Here is a 24132-nt window from a genome sequence, read left to right as displayed (position 1 = left end):
AGTTAAAGATTATTTTGCCTGTATACTACCAGGCGTAAAGTTTACATAAAGATAGATCCAAAAAAGGCTCTTAAAAATGTATTTTATCGTTTTTTAAAGGATTTTGATTAATTTTTTGTAAATTTAAATGCCTTGTCAGGAAAATTATGTAACCAAGAGGAAAATTGGAGGAATAAGAAGTGGATCGAGAGTTACTAGACTAGAGATTTCTTTCTAAAGGCCTCAAGGACACGCTCTGTTATCTGAAGTCGCTGAAATACTGAAAGTCTACGAAGTAATAGTTGGAGAAAAAAAATTCGAATCGTAACCAAACAAGTTTGTGAACTTGAAAGTGCAGATGAGCTCTTACGCAAGCTGGCCCGCCATGCGAGCCAAAAAAAGCGCCCAGTCACCGAAAGCCGATCGAATTTGAGCTAGGCGTGAAAAAAAGTCTGAGGAGCGTTGGTGCACCAATTAATCGGTTTCGTTGGCGGCAGAAAGTAGAGTAAGGATATCACGCCAGCGAGATGAGATGACGGGATAAGTGAAATTGTCAACTTTCTTGTCAGCGGTAGCGCCGCCGCGTGAACTTGCGAGCGGGGGTTCCGTGCCAACTTGCTTCCTCGCTGTTGCCGGCTCAACATTCACTAAAAATGGGTATTTTTTATTTTTATTTTTTTTAATTTTTTTTTTTTTTTGTTGTTGATCAAAACAAAAAAATATTTTCGATTTTTTTTAAAATATTTTTTTTTTGTGTGTGAAAGGTCTTTTCTTTTATTTAAAGAAAATTTTTTCGGTGAAATAATGTTTTTTTTCGGTTCAAATAAGTTCCTCTTTTTTTTTAATTTAAAGAATATTAAATTATTCATCGATGAGGAAGCTGCATTTTTTTAGACAAAGACTTTTTGGAATTGGAAACATCATTCTACGCAAAAATTAAAATCTATAAGTAACAAAAACAATTCTTCGCCCCAAAAAAATCACTTTAAATAAAGTAGAATTTCGTTTCGATTTAAATTTTTACCGACCTTTTTTTTTTTTTGGTGGTGCGCCGACAGATTCCTCGAAGCAAACCAATATTTTCGAAGAAACCACCCAACAATAAGAATACTCCTTGTAGGAGTATGAACGGATTTTGCCTCGCCGTAGAAGGGCTTATATGAGTATGATTTCTCATCCAACAACTCTCTCGGTCGGCAACGCTGCGACCTTCTCGATCAGCTACAACTTTCTTCCTCGGTGTTTTTTTCAGCCTTACTTTAAAATTTATATTTCACTCTCTTCACCTGTGAATAACCGGAGCCCCTGCCTGCATCACTCATCATACACATTTTTGCCCTTTCCACTCGATAAGTACATCAGTGCCCTGCAGTGCGATTTGGAAGAAGTTGCATCGCGCGTAGACCTGTCAGATAACTGTGTCAGTGACTCATCTTTCACCTACCTGGTCAAAGGATTAACAAGACTCTTTTAATCTTCGGTCATCGACTTAAAGCTCACAACCCTCACAACTTTGTTTTTTTTCTCGCAACGGAAATAATTCGTTTTGCAAATAAGGCGCCTACCTCAAAAGTTGTTCGATTTATTTTTTTCCGACACGGTTAATGACATTTTAGCTCCAAAGCTGCAATTTTTTCGATTTTGCTGGCTTCTGTTTCAATTAGCATTTACCGATAAGCAAAGGAGAATTATTTCGATGGTACACCTTACATAATTTACCATGGGTGTCAAGACGCACGTGAATTGGATTATTGTCTCCGTAAGTGTTCTGTGGACCTCAGTGTTGTTGGCCGCCATAGTTCAAGGTAAGATTTTTACACATTTCAAACTATCCTCTAGAGTGTAAAGTTAATATGATTCCTCTTTTAGTCACTTCATACCACAAATACCTGGAAAAAACGTTCGTGCGTGCATGACTCAAAAACTGTTGTTGAGGGTATTTTTGCTCAGAATCAAACCCCTTTACTTTTTGACCTTTCAGCTCGTATAATTATAGCTGGTGGAAGAAACTCATTAAATTAAATTTTTACAAAATTTGTGTAAAGTTGGTTCTATGCACTGCCTCCTGTATCCAGTATTATTCGGCACTTTCCACTTAAACCGACAGAGGCATCATGTACAAATTTAGATGAGTACCTAAAAAATCTTGCCAGAGCTCCTTCGACAAATAGCATCTCCTCATTCCCTGCCCTATTCCATCAATTCACGATTTAACAGGCGTCCTCTACCTTTTCTGCCAGGGGGAGACCCAATCCAGAACCTTTTCAGACAACCTATTATCTGGAATCATGTGCACATGCCCATACCGGACAAGCTTTTCCTCTTTTTCTAACTTGTTTCGAATAGAGATTCGGGTCACATTTCTTCTTAAAAAACATTCAGCAAAACTTTATCACGTTACTTTCACAGCATAATTTTATAATAAAAATAATATTAATGAAATTTTTTAACCACAATTTTACCATGGCTGTAAGCTTGAATTTTTCCCAAATTTTGACAGGAGCAAATCCATTCTCAAAAAAAACATCCAAGAATATTTTTTATGAATTATTACTTCTTAGAAGAGGTGATATAATGGTGAATACAAGTTGAGTTTTAGAGGCTGGTGGAGCTGTACAAACTACAACGTTGAAAAGTGGATAATCCGGTTCATTCGGATCACAAAAAAGGGAAAGGAAAATTGAGACAAAGATTTCAGGGGTGGAATGTATCGAGTCGGGGGAAATGTACGGGTAAACTGGAAGTGTTTCTTAATTTGCATTCAGAGAATCTGAAAACACGTTTCATTAAAATACGTAAAGAAGAGAGCGATATTTTTTTCTTTGTGGGGAAGGGAAATCTTGGTTTATTTTGAGACACTTAAAGGTACTTGTAATTCTTTTCTCGAATCATTTCTTGATTCTCCCCTTCAATTACTTCGTCTTTCTGGCGTTCCACTGAGTCAAGCAGAATTCATTATTCCAAGATACTGTATCAGAGCTTTGAACGTTCTGCACTTTTAGTTTTTCTATAGGTAACTGAAACTGTAAATAAACCAAAATAATCAGTACCGATTGAAAAGGTCAGGCAACCGAGATATTTTAGGGACTACAATTGGGTTAATGTGACAAAAATTCAAGACTGGTGTTTTCATTGAGCTGATTTTTTTCCTAACTGAATTGGTTCTTTCCATGATTTTTTTTTTACCGAAACAATACTTATAGTACGTATGGAGCTATAAATCTTTATTTCTCCGATTTTAAGATTAGCTTATTTTTATTTCTCCGAATTCATCTCTAAAATGTGACAATTTTCAAACGATGAGAAAAATGAATTCACTCTAAGGTCTATTCATAATTTTAAAATTGCTCCTAATTTAACATGGGAAAAACATTTCTATAAAGTCGTAAAATTAAAGTTTTAGTATCAAATACGCATAAATCCAAGAGAGATCTTAAATGAAGGAAAAAAGTTAGGATCTTAAAGGCTCATAACTTCATTTTTTCTTTTGAATAACCCACAAAATAATGTAGACTTCATATGATCAAAGCAATATCTCAGCGTATTAGGGCAGTTAGCGACTCCAAATTGCCAACGGAACGAACGTGAGAAGTCCGGAAACCCATCTGCCCACAGACCATCAGGCAAATGATATACGGACTGACCTCTCCTTCTGTATCCTGCCGTTGACGTGTATAACTGGACTGGACATATACACCGTCTTCTTCCGAAAATATTTAAACCTTTAAGCACTAAACAGTTTAAGCTTTAGCTTTAAAAAAATTATAGTTTTTTTGGTTCCAGGAAGGTTCGAAAAATACAGTTTGCGACCCTTCTATTTTATACATACAATGTTACAATTAAAAACCTTGATTTACCCACTATTTCCCTTCGTAAGATCGACATGATATCATAATCTGGATTGGCCGATTCTCCTATATGATATCAGTATGATCTCATACTGGTTTTCCCTTCCTGATCGTATACTGATATCATGTTGAGCCAGCATGATATCATTCTGATTTGGCACGATATCATACTACTTCTGCATGATAGAATTTACGAGGGGTAGGAATTTTTCCCTGCATGCTCCTATTTTAGGGCCATATAATCTGTCCATCTCTCATTCAGGGTCTCAGCTAATAGTGTAATATTTGATTCCAGATTGGCAGAAATGGATGATATTCCGAGATGTGCACACCCACAAACTGATCCCTGTGATCAATCCGCCGACGAACAACGCGTCAAGGGTCCAGCTCTTGCGCATGGGGCCCATCCCTTGCTCTTGTGAAAGTCTCATTTGCGGTTGCTGCGTTTTCATGGATATCGAGTATTTTGACTACCACCGAAACGGTAAGAAAATTCCAAGATGGTGTGTTAGTCATTGGCGGATCCAGCAAATTGGCAACAACGTTTTTCTCCATTTAAAACGATGGAAATGTATCGATTCTTGGAGTAGCCAGGTGCTCCGACAAGAATCGACTATTTAACGTAGGTTTTAATGGAGAGAATCCGGAGTTTCCAAAGTGCTGGATCCGTGTCTGGTGTTATTGCAGAATAAGATTCTTGCTTTCGCAAGAAGTGCCTTGAAAGAAGGTGTTTCTGAGGTAAATAGCGATAAATCGTTTCCCCGCTTGAAAAGGGTCAAAACTTATTTTTAGATAGCACAGAAGGAGCTGAAAGTTTCTTCATTGGGCAGAAACTGTGCTTAAAATTATACCATGTTAGTGGCAATTTCATAAGATCTCTTTAACAATAATCCTGACAAATAATATAGTATCTCGGAGTTATTTTTAAATATTATTTTCTCGCAAGTTAAAATTCTTTACAATATTAAAAGAGTAAGATGTGATTGGTCATTATATTTCCCGCTATATGCACATCTATGAAACTGCGATCAAGACTCAGGGAGGGAAAAAATTGGAACTAGACCGAAGGCCAGCGAACTTACTTCCGCATCCTAATGTGACGCACTTAATGACGCAGTGAAATATGTGTTACTTTTGTTACAATGGACTGATGATGATATTTATTCTTAATATGCGATCTTTAAATTGTAGAGGAAAGAAAAATGGAAAGCCTGATCAGAGTTCAGAAGTCTCCAACTCTTTAATTCTCTCTTTTGTGCCTTTACTCTAGGTCATTTTTATTTCTAGTTAGACATCGTCCAAATTGTTTTATTTTTCAGGTTGTATGAATATGACCTACTACCCGAACGATTTTGCCGTGGGAGCTAATATGTTGTGGAATGGGGAATCTGTGTGGTCTCAAAATGTATCAGGTAAAAAATACTTCACAACCTTTTAGCCACGAATAATTATTTTTAAAAGGAAGTGCGTCCTTTACTAAAATGTCGAGGGAATGAGAACTTTTCAAATATTATTGTTCATTCCTATAAAGAAGCTCCTAAGTGTCCAAGATTAAAAACATTGACAGATATTAGACGTTAATAAAATTTGGTGCCGAATGACAACATTCGGTTCGATGCGAAGCCGGGACGTTTTAAAGTTTCGGAAAAGTTGCACTTTTTGAACTGCGTATTTTTCGGTTTCTGCAATGCTTTTTTGCGCATTTAATGTGTGCATCGTGTTTCGTGCGTCATTTACCGTCAGATAATGCACTCGCAAGTCCAAATTCGTACATGATTTAGCGACACATTAGGTGTTGCCTAATTTCCACTCATATTTTATAGTTTGCTGAATACTATACAAAAATCTGACATAAAGTTCCATGAATACGTTATCCATAATCTTGTGGAAATTGTGATGAAGAGTCAGACACTTTCGTTAGTTTTAAGACGAAAAAAAAAATTAACACGAGAGAAAAACAGGCCACGTGAAATAAAGTTAGGCTAATGCCATCCCATTCGTTAATTAGCATCCGACTGACCAAGAGACTTCTTATCGAAAGAGCAGAATGAAGTCTGGTCACACTAGCCACTTGGCAGAAACGGCGAGTGATGTCGCTTGTCAGGTTTGAACTGACATCGTGAGAAATATAAAACGTGCAGTAAATAGCGGTTTATGAGCATTGGAAAAAAAAAAATCCGAGCTTATTTGCGCCGACGATAATTCCATGCCCGGTACTCGATTTGCAACCGTCATCCAGGCGGCACAAGCGAGGTGCAAGAAGAATTCAAGCCCACTTGATTTAAGAAGTCCAATACATTGTCACAAGAAAACAGGGCTTCTCCGCATTTTCTAGTTGCGCTGAGGAAAGTTCCTGTTGCGCCAAAAAAAAAAAAAGAATCAATAAATTCAAGTTCAAATTTTGTCTGTTCTAGTTTGTATTTTTCTTTCGCGATAAAATTGTTTTAGTTGTGATAGGAAGAAAAATTGTATCGTTATCGTAAGTTTCTGAGGAGGACAATCATTGGAGGAATCCTGTTATCTGCTGAATTGCATATGTTTAAGAGGAAAATACAACCCATCCACCGTATGATGTCACAAGACGTCAATTTTTTTACTTAGGAAATATTTCCCCGCAATGTCAAGTGCCGGAGACTAATTTCAAAAATTACTGTGAATTTAGCCCTTATAGTACTTCCATATAAAATCATACCCTTTTTTCGGAGTGTTTGTCGGAATGCAAGTCAGAAAACGCTGAGGAAAACTTAATTTTTATTTAAATCAATCCCATACTTTTTGCATTAAATTTCCCTTCAAAAATCTGATTACCCATCAATACTGTCGAAGCTCAAAATACTGCCAATGATGCTTACCATTTGGCTTGGCTGAAATGGAGTGACGTCATACATGTCGATGACTAAAATGCGACACCATGTATCTCCATTGCAATGTTTTATTTCCGCGCCTAGTTTATTATTTCGAAGATAAACAAGTCGACTTTTTGGCTTGATATTCATACAGAATATTCTATTGATACGAAAGAAGATTCAAGAAAGTTTTCAAGAAATTACGTTGACTAGTTTTCTGAGAAAAAAACAAAGTATGGCAGGAAGTCTACAACATCGTAAACGGAGATACATGGTCTCACACTTTAGCTTTCGATATTTAAACCGCGCACTTGTCGATGCTAACTCCAGAAAAAATGTATTGAAAGTTCGAAATTGCACGGTAGCCGACCTGAAGTTTACCTCATTGAGGACGAATTTCAGAGGAAAAAGTTTATAATCAAATTGTAAAAAAAAAACAAATATTCCAAAAAAAAATACCATCTTAGGAAAAAAAGATTAAATGCAGAGAATATGGAATAATGTTGACAAGAAGGTGTCGAGCTTTGAGTTTCTGTGCTATGAGTTTTTGCCATGAGTTTGAGAATAATTTAGAGATATACGCGTCTGGTTCTGGTTCTCGAAAAGATGTTACATAAGACTAGATACCTCCTCTAGGAAATCCACCTCAGCATATGAATTTTTGGCTAAAGGTCACACCATTGATCACAAAAATTTCGCATCCTTTTGAACTAGCCCTAACGCAACTAGGGACTATAGCTCCAGGTGAATGAACTTGAAGTCAACCGTATCCTGACCGTAATGAATATCGGAGGTAGTTAAGTGTAAGCGATTGATTATTAAAATGAGAGAATAAATGCTTTGATATTCATCAGTGTTTCGAATAGACGTAGAGATACACACTTGCTCTCCACAAGAAAATCACCGCGGTGATAGTGTGGTTCTTTTGTGTTAGATGCAGAGCGGGACTTAATGATTGTGTAATGGAATCCGGACCAAGAGGCAAACACACTGACTACGTTCAAATTACTGATTCCCGATTCGATTGTTCGTAAAAAATGACTGAAAACAAATACGAAGCGAATAAACTGGTTTTTCTAGTAGTGCCGTCGACAAGAGATATGCAAGCAACAATACAAACAAGTCAGGCCTGGAATTTAGATCCAAAATTAGGGAAGTTGAACGTGGAAAATGTTTCAGGAGTCTCGGAGGAAACTTCCCTGGTGCGCAAGTTGAGTTTGAAATAATAACAATAACTGATTCAATTCATCATCATCATCATCATCATCACAATATATAATTCCGTAAGCCCGATCCTTTGGGTCAAAATTCAGCGGGAACTGCCGGACCGATCCGGGCGCAGGTGGTACCGGCTAGAGTACCTGTATAGCGAGAGTATGGACAGTTGTGAAACTCCGAAAATACATCAGGCCTTCACCGATGCTTCTGCGAATAAAGTTAGGACCCAGAAATGCAGCCAACCTTTGAATTTCAAGTATCCAGAGCGATTTACTAATAATATTGTTACGAACCGTCGTTTATTAAGCACGTGTTTGACTCAGTTTTTGCATAAATTTACTCAATTTCGCGGAAGAACGCTCATTTCTGTACATTCTTGACTATCTTGGTTAGAATTGGAATCTGCAGACTTGCAGTGAAATTTTGTGCGTTAGAAGTTGGTTAGAAGGGTGGCTGCACTTTAGGGCACTTAGCCCTCCATGAAGCGATCTGTCCATACTCTCGCTATATAGGTATCTAGTACCGGCTCGTCCGTCCCGCACTGAGAAAAAACTATGGTTTATAAACCTATTAGAGGTAAATATGGAACACCTATAATAGTCGTAAATAAACTAATGATTCTCGGTCTGTGAACCATACTAAGGTCTCTGTACCTAATTAAGGTACCCCGTACCATAACTAAGGTATATGTGCTATTATTATATGTAGAGGTACTACTATTAGTGGTGTTCCATATTTACCTCTAATAGGTTTATAAGCCATAGTTTTTTCTCAGTGCGGTCCTCCGATGGCGGGAAAAATAGAGGGATCGCGGGGCCCGCCACGCCCCTTGCGCCCTTTGATAAACCGGTTATCACGTTCGTCCCGTCGGGAGATGCGCGGTTTATCGTTAATTTCGGGCGCTTGATTTTGGTCAGCCAATAGTCCGGCTGCCCGAGGTGGTTGTTGTCATGGAAATCGCCGTGGGTGATGGATTTTTGGCGGAAGCGTACCTCAAAATTTTACGTAAATAAACCATTTTCGCACAATAGGAAGTTCAGAGATCAACTTTGAACGAGATATAAACAATACGATGATCAAAATGCGGAGCCACGGATCTCCTTTTGCGACGTTCCAGGAGCAGACTCCCTGCCACTCTCAACGATATTTATTTAAAATTATCATAATTTTTCTTCTCCTTCGGTAGAATATTCTGTATATATTCCAAGCAATAAAGTTAGCTTCTTTCTCATTCAAAAAAATTGAAAAAAATGAGTGAACAAAAAGCTGGAAAATTTCCGCAATCCTTTGATCCCAAGATTGCAGGCTCGCGGTGTGAACACTAAATGGCAACGAGTATATACCGTGGTAATAACGTCTTTTATGAATAAATTCAACCTTTCCGCTCATGGAAGAAAGAATAATTTACTAGGGTTAAATTGCACGGTAAACTTTACTATGACAGTCTCAGTACTGTGAAAATATGGCAACATCAATCTTGACGCTAAGCTCAAGCTGTATAAACTTTGAATTCAGTTCCCGTAACCAATGGTCAATTTAAACGTTAATAGCTTAGTTAGAAGTTAATTTCAGTAGTTTTCGTCGCGCGAATCGTGTTCTGTATGAAATTCTGTAGAAGAATCATGTATCAGAGTGCATAAATTCGTAACTTGTTAAATGGTCCATTCAATCGAAAAAAGCGAACATGGAAAACCTTTCTCTTTTCTCAGAAAAAATGTTTTATCGGGAAAGACGAGGCAACGTTGGACTGCTTACACGGCGTCGAAACACAGCATGGAACTTTTAAGCCACATTGTTAGATGCCGTGATTATCCTGACGCGAGTTCGAATAATCGCCCGAAACACGTTGCGATCGGCGTCAAACTCATATCAGCGCCTGCAAGCCTGCAGGAATACTTCATGCATTGCGCCAAACAGTGCAGTCGGCGTCGAGCGAATGTTAGCGCCTTTAAGACTGCATGAATACTTCTCACATTGCACCAAACGCAATGCAAGAGTTATTTGCGGTAACTATCCGACTACGGCTGTAGGCACATTGCCGCTAGCTGGATTTATGGCGCACCACACTATGAAGATGACTCGACACTCGACTGAGCTCCCTTCCCGGGCTTGCGCGTTGCTAATAAAATCGCCGCAAAACTAGGACGACGCGTAATTTTTTTGGACGGGCCCTGCCCGGTTTTTGCCAAAATTAAAGGGTAAATAAGTGTCTTATTAAGGTTGTCAAACAAATCAATTGTTTACAAGAATGTACCCGTGCGATTTTCGTCCAGAATGTTGCACGATTTTTTCATGAAATCAGCAGAAAAATTTTGGACATTTTCAGTCAGCAATGCCCAAGATACTATTGATGAAAATGCATTTTTCAAGAAGAGGTTTGGCAGCATTGAAATTTAGATACGTCCTTTCGTCGGAACAACCAATTGTGCCCCAGGCCTGTCTTTTCTTAGTGAAATATCGTCATTTTGATTCTGATTCTGTTACTGCAGGCAAGAACCCACCTCCGGTGTGCATGCAGATGCCGATCCCGTACCTGCCGGCGATGGACATGTGCGTGCGCATGTTCGACATCTACACCCCCTCGGGCCCAGAAGGCTACAACATCCACATGTGCATGAACTGGGAGTTCCGCACGGAGCGAGCCCCTCTGCTTGTCCTGGAGTTCGACTGCTTCCGCATGGGACAGGACGGATGGGCCAACATCAAACCGGGCACCCCCAACGCCGGGCTCCCTGTCGACATGGGCATGGGCTCGGGAGGCGAAGGCATGCCCGCGGCTGGAGAAGAGGCACCTCAAGGTAACAGTACCCTTTAATTTGAACGCGGATTGAGGGAATATTCAAGAAATCCCGATGCAATTTAGGGCATTCACAGGATGGACGAGGGTCCAACCTACAAGGGGAGGCTACCGATTGTCCCCCTCAGATCGGGTTCAAATTTGGCAGGGAGGTAGAATAGGTTAATATAAGAACCCGTATTTTTTTTTAGGTGCCAATGCCCAGCCGTTTTTGAGTTATGAATTTTTGAAGTTGCCGTTTTTTCGTGTCAGCGACGCGCTCAAGTTGAGCCTACTGTGCGCGCACCTTCTAATGCAATCCGAATATCTCACTGCTCACGGGAGACAATTGTCCAAGCGGTAGCGCGCTCGCCTATGGTGCTGCAGGTTCGGGTTCGATACTTGTTCCATGTGTTCAATTTTTAAAATTGATTATTTTGTTTTTTAATCGCTTCATCACAAGAAATTGTAAGTCACCTTGTAGACATTATGATTCTAATTATTTTTTAGGTATATTTTATTTTTTTATTTTTTTAATGAGTGTTTGACAAAAAAGGAAAAAAATATAATTAGCATCACAACGTCTACAAGGTGACTTACAATTTCTTGTGATGAAGCGATTAAAAAACAAAATAATCAATTTTAAAAATTGAATACACGGAACAAGTATCGAACTCCGAACCTGCAGCACCATAGGCGAGCGCGCTACCGCTTGGACAAATTGTCTCTCATGAACAGTGAGGCATTCGGATTGCATTAAAAGGTGCGCGCACAGTAGGCTCAACTTGAGCGCGTCGCTGACACGAAAAAACGGCAACTTCAAAAATTCATAACTCAAAAACGGCTGGGCATTGGCACCTAAAAAAAAATACGGGTTCTTATATTAACCTATTCTACCTCCCTGCCAAATTTGAACCCGATCTGAGGGGGACAATCGGTAGCCTCCCCTTGCTAGATGATGTCCTATACTACCTATCCTACTATACTACCTATACTGCTATCCTACTACCGTGCTGAAGGAAAAACGCCGTATGAACATTCAAGAGTTGCCATATTTCCTTCGATGAAATATTTATTTTTGAAGAAAGCTGCGGATATTTTTCCCTGAAAATCTCGGAAACTTTAGGTGACATTGCGAACAAAAGTAAGTATCTGAAAAATTGGAAGAAAAATATTTACAAATTTTCCCGAAAATTCGTGATTTACCAAGGAAAATTTGGCAACACCTGAAGGCTCATGCGGGGTTTTTCTTTAGCACGGCAGTATGCTTAGGCATTCTACTTTTTTCAGGGGTAAACCGTCCTTTGGGACTGGGGCCCAGGGCCGGATTCGCCGAAGTACTGGGGTGCTACATGTCGGCGCAATCCGACCCTCTGGAACGATTTTTTCTATTAGCATTTTCAATTTTTCTTTCTCTGGGGTTGTTCGATCAAATTTTTTGGGGGTCCCTGAAGTCCAGGAGATTTTAGAGAATTGACGAAGGCCTGAAATTAGGATTTAGAGTTCATGGGACCCTTAAAGTTCAGGGTTTAGGACTCCATAGTAAGAGCATCTGAGACCCGTTGTTTTTTTGGAAACTTGGACCGCCTTCAATTCACTAAGTATACAACCCGCAGTGCGTGAGCTCTTTACCCGCCAGCATCCAGCATCCGGGCCCCTAAGCGCTAATCCGGCCTTAGTGGGGCCACAGAGGCGATGAAGCTCCTATCCAGGGACAAATTAAAGAAAGCTATATGGCCCCCAAGAAGGCCTCGAGGCTCCCATAAATAAAGGAAAGAACAAACAAACGAGGTCCCTTCTAAACAAAGAAGCCATAAGAAGACAGAGAATGTAACGTCATAAATTATTGCCTTTAATCACATTCAATTGTTCGCATTTTGCTGAACGTCGCACTGTTTTAGTCTGAAGATTTGCATTGAATGCAGATCAACCAGAAACTAATTTATTAATTAACCAAAAAAGATATTCTCGTCACACTTCATACTACTCGCATTATTCTGATCCTCGATGTACCACTCCCAGTCATTAATTTGACACTCATCAGATTGTTTCCATGAACTTTACCACAATTAAAATTTTTACCGATTGACTTTCAAATGATACGCACTCGATGTCGTCGTCGGCGATAAAACTATCCTCCAATTTGGTTCCTTTTTTTACGCACATTCTCAGCTGTAGAGCACTGCCATATATGCCTCATTACTTATTGATAGAGTTGCTTTTTTCATTTCAATTGATGATACTTTAAAATGCTTCAACTCACATTTTAAAAAAAATTATAAGATGAAGTTGTTCCTATCCAAAAATATATTAAAAGCAAGTGCTTTTCTTGAATTTTAATGTTTGCAAAAAATGAGACAGACTGTACAAGTATCGTGGTTTCTCGAAACCAAAAGACATACCTATAACTCTCAAGAATTAGTCAATAACGAATCATGAATCATTGGCCATCGATATTTACCCATTTCAAGCAATAAAATACCCTGAAAATCGAATTTTTTCCATGAGTTTAAGTGGTAGATAAATCGATTTATCGATAAACACGACACGCCACTGGAATTAATTAGGCTACAGATAGCGAGGACCGCAAACAAATTATCGGGCGTGACTTGCTCTACATTTGAGACAAGTTCTGCTTTTTTTTCAAACGTTCATTCAAGTTTTAGAGTGTGAAAGATGCCTTTTTTATATTTGTATTCATTTTGCAAAGTCGAGGAAGAGAATATCTATAAGGAAATATAGCCGAGTTCAGTCTGATTGCTAAAATTCTAATAACGGAATACCCATGAATGAAGAAAGATTTTGATTACGTAAGACGCTCTTATATTAATGGCTCGAGACAAATCCTTGGCGTTCATCATAGATTTTAGTTTTTATTTTTCCCCCAGAAAACCTGCTAGTATCTTCTCTTCTACAAAATGGTAACAAATATTGTGAATAGGAAGATAATCTTGCAATGTTTGTATAAACGATGCTTGTGAATGATTATTCTTCCTCGTGAAAAAATTAAAAATAAATTAATATTAATCAACGGTGTGACTCATTGTAAATCAGGACACGTTTTAAGAAATCCATTATTGGTTCCTCATTATGTTTTAATCAATTTAAAATTGAGCCCACTTTAGAGTCACGATAATTACCTGTTCATACATTTGTAACGAAAATTAGGTTGATAGTTAACTCAACAGCCGAATTCTATATTAATCATCCTTTTATCAGTCAAATCTCAGGGATTTTGCTCCACCGTGATCAGCGGCGATTCTTGAAAGTTGAAACTTTGAACTTTGAAAGTTGGCATCTTTGTTTCTCTTCCATTTGAAAGTATGTAAAACAGGATATTCCTGATGAGGCAGCTCTCCTAAAATCGATATTTTTAATGCATTTGTTAGCGTTAAAGTATGTAATTCAGTTAATGTATACATTAATAGTTAAAGTATACATTGACTGAAGCAGCCAGTCAACGTGTGTAATTAGATTTTTATTACTCACTTTAACTAGTTATTTTATAGAATAACCAGTTAATTCATAGATTAACTGGGACGTGTCAGTTAAAGTATAAAAAGGGAGGAATCTTTGAGCCCCACTTTCAGAGGACATCCAAACATCGCCTCAAAAGGGCTCCTTTTGACACCCGAACGGAAGGCCCTGTTTTTTTGAAATTGGACAAATCTCCGTTGTTCCGTTGTCTTTACACCATGCAAAGACCATATTCTCGACGTCTTGATTTGCCCTCTCTACACTCCCTTGACCCTGACTTTGTCTCGGTTTACGGTGCACAATTTTTAATTCAGCCCACATTTCCCTCAGACACTCTATCATTGAATTGCAAATTTCCCGGCCGTTTTCCGACTGCAATACTACTGGGGCTCCAAAAATCGTGAAAATGTCTAGCAAGTTGTACGCAACCTCATCTGCTGTTTTTGTCTTAAAAGCTCGCAAACTGACGAATTTCGATGGATGGTCTTGATAATTTAAAATAAATTTGAATTCACCATCGGGCTGCGACTGCAAATCAATCGAAATCTAGTTGACAGCGACTATTTACGTGGGGAAAAATTATAGGTTTTACAACAATGCCCCTTCTAATGACATTCTTCTTTACCTGACAAGTTTCACTAAAGTCTAAACAATTTGAACTAGGGCTTGAGTAATGTTTTTAAAACGGACATATTCAGTTCGTGCATCATGAAGTAGCCGTTTGTTTTTGTTTTGATAATTTGACTTGATTTAATTGTGACTTTCACACTTTACCTGCAAGCCGACCGTTATTCTAAAGAGTAACTAGTTAAAGTGTGCAACCCACGAAAATTCTACACTTTAACTGGCCGTTTCAGTTAATGTATACTTTAACTAGTTAATGTGTACATTAACGGATTACATACTTTAACGCTAACGTATTGATATGGAAGTAAAACAGGTTTTCCAACCGCAAAATCCCGTCTGAACGTGACTAAGGTACAACACCATACATAAAAAGGTTGCGACAATTATTAGTAGAGAAGATAATCAGAATTTTTGATCTTATACAGATCATTTCCATGTTTTCCTTACATCTGATCAACATTATTAAATATGTTGAGTTGATCTGCATATATTAACAAATTAATGACCCTTCTAATTTATCTCCTGAAAGGACTGTTAGGAATCAGAAGTTTCTGGCTATGGTCCTTGCGCTAAGCAAAGCCGCACTTATTTTTTGTTACATTTCGTTATTTTGCTTACGAAAGAACGTAATCTCATTTCAGTGTTGCCAAAGTTCCCCTCGTAAATTGCATATTATTATACTTGCGTATTTGCATATTTAGGAGAATCTTGGGCATTCCCAACTGAAAATGTCTTTGAATTTTTATCAAATTTCATACAAAAATAAAACAAAAATTGGATGAAAATTGCACAGGTACAACTTTGTAAAATACAGTAATAGTTCGAGTCAATTTGACAACCTTGGAATGAAGTTACATCTCTTCGTGCGGAAAACGACGATTTTTCCAAGCTTCAATGCTGATTAATATAATTTTATACAGGTTTGCTCATTTTGAACGATATCATCTAGCCATCAATTGAAACGAGTTATTGCTGAAAAAAACATCGAACGATCAATAATTAAATAGTCTGACAGGGCCCTTTGAAAGATTCTTCAAATGCTTCTCTTGCCGTCCATCTAACTAATGTATCGTAGTTCATGATTAAAATCAGGACTCCCCCCTCCCCCTCAAATAATTAAGTCATTGGCCTTGTTTTATTGTCAGTTCTGAATTTAAAACAATAAACTTTGTTGTTTTCAGGCGCAGAGGGAATAGTGGGTGAAGTTGAAGGAGTAGTAGAAGAAGTTGTAGGTGAAGCTGAAGAAGCTAACGATAACAAACGAAATCTAACGACAACGACAAGAAAGCCACCCAAAAAAGTTCCACCACAACCACGTCCATCGACAGCAGCCCCTTTTCTGAGCCTCGAGGTTGAGGAATTATCCAGCTCTAGTCTTATAGTGCCTAACACAACCGACAAGTACTCCAGCAATAAAGTAACACCGGAAGAGAATAATCTCGAAATCAAAGCACCGAACTTAAACCTGAATATTAAGGAATTCGAAGACCTTAACACGAGACTCAGTGTTCTCAACGCTCCGGAAAAAGTGGTCAAAATAGACTTCAACCTGGATACCTCTAACAATACAATCACCGAAAAGGCCAAACACGTGCAGTTCGCTAAAAACGCGCATTTTCCAATCGTCAAAGATGCGATCGACCTAAATCGGGATCTTGAATCTTTGATCGAAGACCCAACGGAGGCAAGGACTTTGGGATTGGACTACGATAACTCCATCCCAGATTCGGTGCGAGTTTCGACCCAAGATAGGAAACTGACTCGATCCAAAAGGGATGCGAAGGGGAGAGGAAAGCGCATCCGGGAACGGGAGCGGCCGGCAAAGAAGAAGGACAAGAACCCGGACAGGATTGAGAATAAACGAAGAAATAAGAACCGAAACCGAAATAAGAACCGCGAAAAGCACAGGAACCGGAATAAGCTCTACGCGCCGACGCTGAGTTTCAACATCGTGGAGATGTCGCAGGAATACAAGTCCGGAAAAGATAAACGCCCGATGATGCCTGGGTTCCACGATGATAGCCGCTCCACGGCCGGTCCCATGGGACCACCGAAAGAAATCGTGCTCACGTACCCGGAACCTCGGGGTCAAAGGTCACTTCGAGAACACTCGACAACCGACGATAATTCTTTGTGCCATGCGGGCTCCTCTCAGGAAGCGGAAGAAAATCCTCTTCCGATAGGTAGAACTAGGAAAGTCTATAAAGTAGTAGAAGAGCCGGAGGTGCGGGAAGAACCGGAAGAGGATCCACTCCCGCAGAGAAGAACGAGGAAGATGAGAGCGCCAGATCAAGAAAGGAGGTCTCCCCAGGAAGGCAGAGCTAGAAACGGGAATAGAGCCTTGTCTCCGGCGAAGAAGGGATCCAGGGTCCCGACTCAGGAGCCGGAAGTGAAGTCGTTTCCGGAGGGGAGGCCCAGGAAAGGGAGGCGAGCACCGGAATTGGAAGTCGGGCTCCGGAGAATGCGCAGGTCGGTTGACCCGGGGGATAGCACGGCGTTCCCTTACAGACCAGTGACGGAGAGACCGGAGACAGGGCCTGCGCGAGCACAGCGAACCCATCGAGACAGGCGGGCGACCGATGAGAACCGGCAGTCGGCCGAAGAGACCCAGCAGTCGGCAGAAGAGGACCGAAAGTCGGCTAACGAGAACCGGCACTCGGCTGACGAGAACCGGCAGTCGGCCGAGGAGGACCAGCAGTCGGCTGACGAGACCCAGCAATCACCCGCGGAGAACCGTCTGTCGGCCGATGATGACGAACAGTCGGCTGACAAAGACCTGCGGTCGGCCGATGAGAACCGGGCACGAAAACCGGGGAAGAAAAATCGGCGGACAACGGCTCATCCCTCATTCGTGGCACCGGCGTTGAACCTGGACATCCTCGAAGTGGAACCTCCGTACCGACCTCTCTACGGCTACAACGATAGGTACAAGTTGGATCAGACCCTGACGTCGATGACGACGCCTGCGCCAACAACGATGAGCCCAACGACGACGCCGATGACGACACCGATGACACTCAAGGTCGGGCCCGACATCGACATAAATATCAATAACCTCTACATATATTTGGCTACATTCACGACCTACATGAGGAATGAGACGCTTGATGAATATTAGGCCGCGATTGCCGTGAAAGAGGTATCGGAAGTGGAGGTAGAATCCCTCTAGTGGCAGAGTTTTTACATCTTAGGTCCTGGATGTCACAAAGGAGCAGAAATATTTTACAGTCTGTGGTGTCTTCCGTTGTCTTTGATCAACTCATTTCCGCATTCCTTTCCCCCTTTGTTTGTTTCCCGCCGTGACCATAGCTCCCTGACCCATTCCAATTTATAATCTTGGCAACTAGCGAAAGTGTTTCTGCCCATTTGTGACACCCAGAGACAAGACACCATGTGAGCCTAATTAACACAGGAACTAATCAGGGATGGGACACTAAATGTATTAACTTGGGCTAAAAATAGACTCTAGGGATACTCGAAGTGAACTCAACTAACTTGAGAATAACAAAAGTTTCGCTCATTCTAATTGATAGATCAACTGAAGGTCTCGTTTCTACGAAAAAACCTCTATTAAGGCTTCTTAGGTCGCGGCACCACCTGGCACGAAGAAATCTTCGGATTAGACACACCTTACTCTCCTCCGTGCTCAACTATTCTTTAGCTTAGCACAGTTAGAGACTCATCGTTGTTAAAGGTTACTCCAGGTGGAATAAATAACCACTGCAAGTACCCCTATTCAGGTCACTGGTGAATATCCTACCCTAAAACTCATATTAAGTTCCTACTAAATTGCTTTAAGAGATTGTCGAGGACGCTCCTGAAAAGCATTGTGTGCGGGAAAAGTACAATAATATAGGTAAAACTCTATAAATAATAACTTATTCAGAATCAACATTTACGATTGCTCAAAATGTTTCGAAGGTATGCATTGCTCGGTCAGACCAATGGAATGTTCAAACTAATCAAATTTTAGTTGTAACCTCGGCGTACATGGAAAACACATATGAGAGAAAATGAGGTTGCAACTGGGGTTGAGGTTACGGAATGTTGCAAAAATCCATTTCTCGTTATTTTTCATTGAAAGTTTGCCCGGAAATGAGAAATGCGCTCTGGTATTTTAGATTTAATTCTGCCAGGGACTTAATAGTGATAAGGCCTAATAGAACGATTAAAATTGTGTGCACCACCGAAAAATAGAAGTACCCAAGAAAACGTGAAAAAATAAGAGAGACCAATTAAATCGTAAGCAGTACTTTATGTTATGTGTGTTTTGTGTATGCATTTTCTTAGGCCACAACATTCAGTGAGATTCTCGACCTTTAATTGAAATTATCAATTTTAGAATAATGTGCTGAAATATTTACCTCTGAAAAAAGTTATCGGGGGCATTCGAAGGTCAGAATATTCATCCTGCGAAAAGTTTGTCACGTAAGTTGAAGGTATATTCTCTCATTTCTAGCAAAACTATCGATCCAATTGGGACACTGAAACTGTGACGTTAGTCTGTGATAGCCACCAAGTCTGTTTTCCCTCTTGCTTTCATCCCATAAAAAGATTGGAGAATAGAAACGAAAGTTTATGGCCATTGGGCTACTCTGTGATTAATTTTGAAACAATGCTGTGTCGTGGAAACTGAGAGATAATGAATCATTTCAATCGTCGATGATTACAAACTTGCACCTTGATGGCAACTTTGTGCAATGCTGCAACATGATATATACATTCTCACACTGAAAAAAAAGTATCACAATCCCAACCACACTACTGGCTGATTTTGGCGCCAGATATAAGTTTCGCTAGCCAGAGGCATGGTTAATCCAACCACACTTTTTACAGACTCAACCGTACCTCTGACTAGTGCAACTATACTCATATATCTAGCGCCAAAATCAGCAAGTCCAGTTGAGATCGTGATACTTTTTTTTCGTGTTGCTTATATTCTAATCTTGACTTACATTGCTGCATAGTAATCATACCAACGTCCTCGTTATACATTCGAAGAGAGAGGAGGAAATCTAAAAAAAGAGCATCAGAAAAATTCAATTTTTCAGAGAGTGGTTAAAAAGGTTTTGAACGATTAATTTCACCTGAATATTCTTGACTAAACAGCAGCCGAGTGTTAATATATAATTTAATAATATACATGGAACATTGCACTGCATACATATTTGTTTGAGTTTCGTTTGATCGCTTGCGTTTTCAGCTATGGGCAATTTCATATAATTAGTTTCATATTTACTGGCTGTTTATATTTAAAATATGATAATGTTCGAAAGAAAATATTTTTTTTTTCTTCATAGAAAAATGTGTAATTGAGATTTTTAGCAAGTATTCCAAGGGAACTCGAAATTCATGTTTCAATGAGTTTACAATTACTTGATTTTACTGTTGTGTTTTCTTTTTCTATCAGCTTATGCAATTAGTCTTTAGGGAGCGTGAATCTATTTTTCAGGACTCGTCTTTTTGAGGCGTAACCCGTACATTTGTAAATTCGTTGTAGAATTTATCCTGCTTATACTTGACAATTTTTATATTTATTGACTGACAGAACATTTTTTATGCCGGAATAAAAGATTGATGAAATTTGAAACACATTTCTCCCTTACTTAGCCCTGTTTTAGTTATTATGAGGCGTTATTTATTATTTATTTATCATCATTATTATAAAAAAACAATCGCACAAAGATATAATTTGAGTCACAAGGACCCGAAAACATATAACTTTTTGACAGAATTAAAAATTAAGAGCTAAAATATTTTAGATTAAAATCTCATGAATTGAGACCATACTGTGGTAGTAGGCATTCCATCCGTTTAGTACACCCGATTTACTTACCAGTAAGATAAATTGATCAGGTTTAATTTCGGTTAGACGGAGAAAGAGATACTTGGTAATCACCTATGATCACTTATGTGCTCTGAAAATTTGAAGAGATAAATTTTCCGCAATGAAAGGGGATCTATAAAAATATCAGTTGGTATGAAAATTGTTACGATGCTACAGTAAAATTTTACAAGTCGACTAAAAACTAAGGTGACAAGTTGTTTTTGGCAAACAGCAGACATTAATTATGGTCTCTCACTAATGCTCATGGATTGAAAATTTTGGGACTCAGTTGCTGGTGGCTGGAGGTGTGTCGTTTCTAAGCTTTGATGATTTTAGACACTTACATAAATTAGAGTTCTGATATAGTTAGAGGGAGCGTGCCAATAGACGTCCAAAATAGTCAGACACACTGTATTTTATCAGTGATTTGAAAAATCCAAGTAATTTGAAATGGATTGTTCTAAAATTCTGTCAGACATGCTCAGCGGTTCTCCTGCAGCTGATCAAAATTCGCCTTCAATATGCACGATACACAATTTATCATACACCGACGAACTATTTTTGGCAGATTTGATCATCTAGGCTGGTATAGATGTTAGACTGGATTTTTTTCTTTCAATGTGTCTGAACTTCAAAATTCAAACTGAGGAAATTGAAAAATTTATTGGTTACCGGCTAAAAAAATTCACAGAAAGTTTTCAAGCTTCAATTATACAGGAAGGCTTTATAGAGGAAGAAAGAAGAATTTTAAGGAGAAGTGAAACAACAAAAGAAGAGACTAGGAAGGACTGGTTATAAGTAAGCATGTAAAGGGATGTGTACAGAAAAAAGAGAGAAAAATCAGAGGAAAAAATTAGACTTTCGGTTGAAAATTAGCAGGTGGGAGGCATAGAATTGACATTTTTTAAAGGGCATGTATTTAAAAGTGAATTTTTAAGAAAAGAAAGGGGCGAGGAGGGTAAACGTTTTTAATTCTCTCGAAGGGTTGAGATAAAAGTGCAACACAATACAATTGAAAAAATCCAATTGCGCCATTCTTTCAAATGTTTAACGGAAATAAGTAAAAGTCAGTTTGGTATTACGAGAGGAGGTACGTATTGGGAAAAAAACGTTGATTTCTTACACCATAATTCAGAAACTTAACCTGAGCATTATCCAAAGATCCATAAAATTATGGAAAATTCAGTTTCAGTATCTTCTCCACGTTTTAATTTTATTAGAATTCTTATTTACACCTACGGTGCCAGTTACTTTTTTTTATTTTTGGAGGTGATTATGCTTTGAGGCGACCGTGAAACCACGTTTTGATATATATAGAATTGAAAAAAAAAATGGACAAAATTACAGGTTTTGAAATTAATGTGATACATTGTACCTTCTATGCCTTACTAAGTATTCAGATGAGAGCAAGTGCTTTTTCGCATTCTATAATTCTAAAATAGTTGACCACTGCAGTGGTAAATGAGAAGGCAGGCACGTCCAAGATAGATAGCGGAGGGGTACCGAACATTTTTAGGCAAGATTAGCTCATACTAATGTCAATGCATTTGATATCAATGGACGTAGAATATGAATAACAATTCCTCGAAATTACTTCGCTAGAAACAGTGCAGCCTCCTTACATCAGCCATTGAAAAAAGCACTGCGTTTTCTTTCATCAAAATACTTTTGACTGCTCTCTATTTTACGAGCTTCAACTGGGAAGATATTACTAATTAGGTATATGACTAATTGATGAAGGAAATAAAATTTTAAAGGAATACACGAAATGATATAAAATTGCTAGTTTCTCTCCCGCAAGCAGCAGATGATTTTCGGTTAGGTATGTCGCGCAAAAGTTGCCTGTGCGTAAAGTTTCCCAAAAACTGCCAGCGTTCGGCCTGAAATGAAAAATACCTATTGGTACTGCTTGATATAAATCATGATAAAATCACAGCAGCTGTATGCTTTGGCTGTATCAACTGCTGAAGATTCTGAAAAAGAAAAACTTAAAAATAAAACGAACATTGCATGATGTGGCCGGACCTGCGAGAAGGGAATTTACCTTTTGGGAGAAAATTGTCCTTATCTTTTCAAAAATATAAATTTAGTTTTTTCACAATCTAAACATTTTTGAATGGTAACTTTTTATTGGACTCTTATCTCCTTCAATTTTGGAACTTTTATGGTCAGGCTTGCGCCAAAATTTTCAGAATTTTTTCCATGTATTTGAAAAAGTGAGGGAAAATTAACTCACGGAAGTTAAGGCCCCTTTTCACAGACCCGGACACAACTAGACTTCTAGACTAGGGTTCAGTTTTTGACTTTGGAAAAGAGCTTGTCTCTTGTTTTTGGGGCCAGGAGGACAAGGCGCATAAGTGCAGTTTTTGCTGTTTTAAGGAATACGTGTTTAAAGTTTCAAAATTACGTGAAACCTTATAGCGGAAAGTTTAAACTCACTTTTTGATGCTTTAAAGTTGGAATTTAGTTGTGAATTTTTCACAAAAACTTCTAAACTAGTTTAAGTTGAGTTTATGAGTATCTCGATTTTTTCAAAAACTGCACTTATGCGCCTTGTCCTCCAAGCCCCTCATACTAAAAAAAAAAAAAAACAAAACAAAAAAAAAAACATTTATATATTTTTCGCTGAAAATGCGTAAACATGACGTGAACTACTCTTAAGTTCCTTTACTCTATCTCTGCCTCCGGTTGTTTTGGCGGGAGATCAAGACTGAGAGGCGTTCATCTGGTCAGCATGTCAACTAGTGTCCGGTGCCGAGGCTTCCGAGAACTTTGGATCAGTTATCTGTAATTTACGAAGCGTCCACCGGTTACTTCCGGCTCTGGCAGACTCCTCCATCAACTTCCGCTAAACACACGCGCAAGATTGTCTCGTCCCGGTCAACTAACTTCGACAACGGTGCAATGGTTACTCTTCCGATGATTTTGCAAAGTTAATATGCACGGTTTAATGTATCGATTGGCAAAGTTCAAAACCACGTGTCTCCGTTTGCAACGTTACAGACTTCCTGTCATGCCTCATGGTTTCCCTGAAAAACTTGTCGCAATGTATTCATCGAGAACTTTCTTGATGTTTCCTCTTTGTTGGTAGAATATTCCGTAAAAAATTCAAGATATAATAGTGGCTTGTTACTCCTCGAAAAAATATAATAGAAGAGGACTTTTTGAAACACAGCAATGGAGATACAAAGTTTTGCACTTTAATCATCGATGTATTAATTTTGAGGGCAAACATCTGATGAAAATTGAATCTTTGACATGCGTCGAGGACAAAGAGTTAACAAAAGGAACGAATAATCATGAGATATTGGCGCTAGCGTCCTCCTCCAAAATAAAAGTTCATTTGAAAAGTGAAATTTAAAAATCTTATAAGCACCATCAGGTGTTGCTTGGGTATTTTGTGTGCCTTTATGCAATAATAGGTGAAGATTTTTTCTCAAAATTCAATTCTTATTTTGTCGATGAGAGTTGTTATTCCAAAACGAATCAGTTTTTATTGAATGAGAGGAATAGTTGTGCAATCTTAGCAACACC

General features: G+C 38.9%; 2 protein-coding genes across 11 annotated transcripts in view; one reads left to right on the top strand and one right to left on the bottom strand.

The window, feature by feature from the left end:
- LOC109038914 (uncharacterized) overlaps positions 1–19303 on the bottom strand; it is a 37364-nt gene extending 18061 nt beyond the window's left edge. For 4 of the 10 annotated variants that reach the window (XM_072301765.1, XM_072301774.1, XM_072301775.1 and 1 more), the window contains exons 1-2: positions 19136–19291; positions 13808–14025 (exon numbers count right to left, since the gene is read on the bottom strand). In XM_072301765.1, coding sequence (XP_072157866.1) covers positions 13808–13815 — 8 coding nt within the window. In that variant the 5' untranslated portion in view covers positions 13816–14025; positions 19136–19291. Of the gene's footprint in view, positions 1–13807; positions 14026–19135 lie in introns of all 10 variants that reach the window. The other 6 variants (XM_072301779.1, XM_072301795.1, XM_072301786.1 and 3 more) reach the window with 3 other exon arrangements.
- LOC109038912 (uncharacterized) lies at positions 1017–19123 on the top strand. The gene is made up of 5 exons (XM_019054180.2): positions 1017–1784; positions 4123–4311; positions 5147–5239; positions 10381–10689; positions 15953–19123. The coding sequence occupies exons 1-5, from the start codon at positions 1700–1702 to the stop codon at positions 17887–17889; spliced, it is 2613 nt and encodes an 870-aa protein (XP_018909725.2). The 5' UTR covers positions 1017–1699; the 3' UTR covers positions 17890–19123.
- Positions 19304–24132: the final 4829 nt, after the last annotated feature.

The sequence above is a fragment of the Bemisia tabaci genome, chromosome 1 (genome assembly GCF_918797505.1).
Source record: "Bemisia tabaci chromosome 1, PGI_BMITA_v3".
Taxonomy (NCBI): domain Eukaryota; kingdom Metazoa; phylum Arthropoda; class Insecta; order Hemiptera; family Aleyrodidae; genus Bemisia; species Bemisia tabaci.
This window is presented reverse-complemented; position numbering and strand designations above follow the sequence as displayed.

Coding starts and splice junctions, on each gene's coding strand:
- LOC109038912 (XM_019054180.2), top strand. CDS start 1,700: ATGGGTGTCAAGACGCACGTGAATTGGATTATTGTCTCCGTAAGTGTT. Junction 5,240..10,380: donor GTGGTCTCAAAATGTATCAG/GTAAAAAATACT, acceptor CTGTTACTGCAG/GCAAGAACCCACCTCCGGTG. Junction 10,690..15,952: donor TGGAGAAGAGGCACCTCAAG/GTAACAGTACCC, acceptor TGTTGTTTTCAG/GCGCAGAGGGAATAGTGGGT.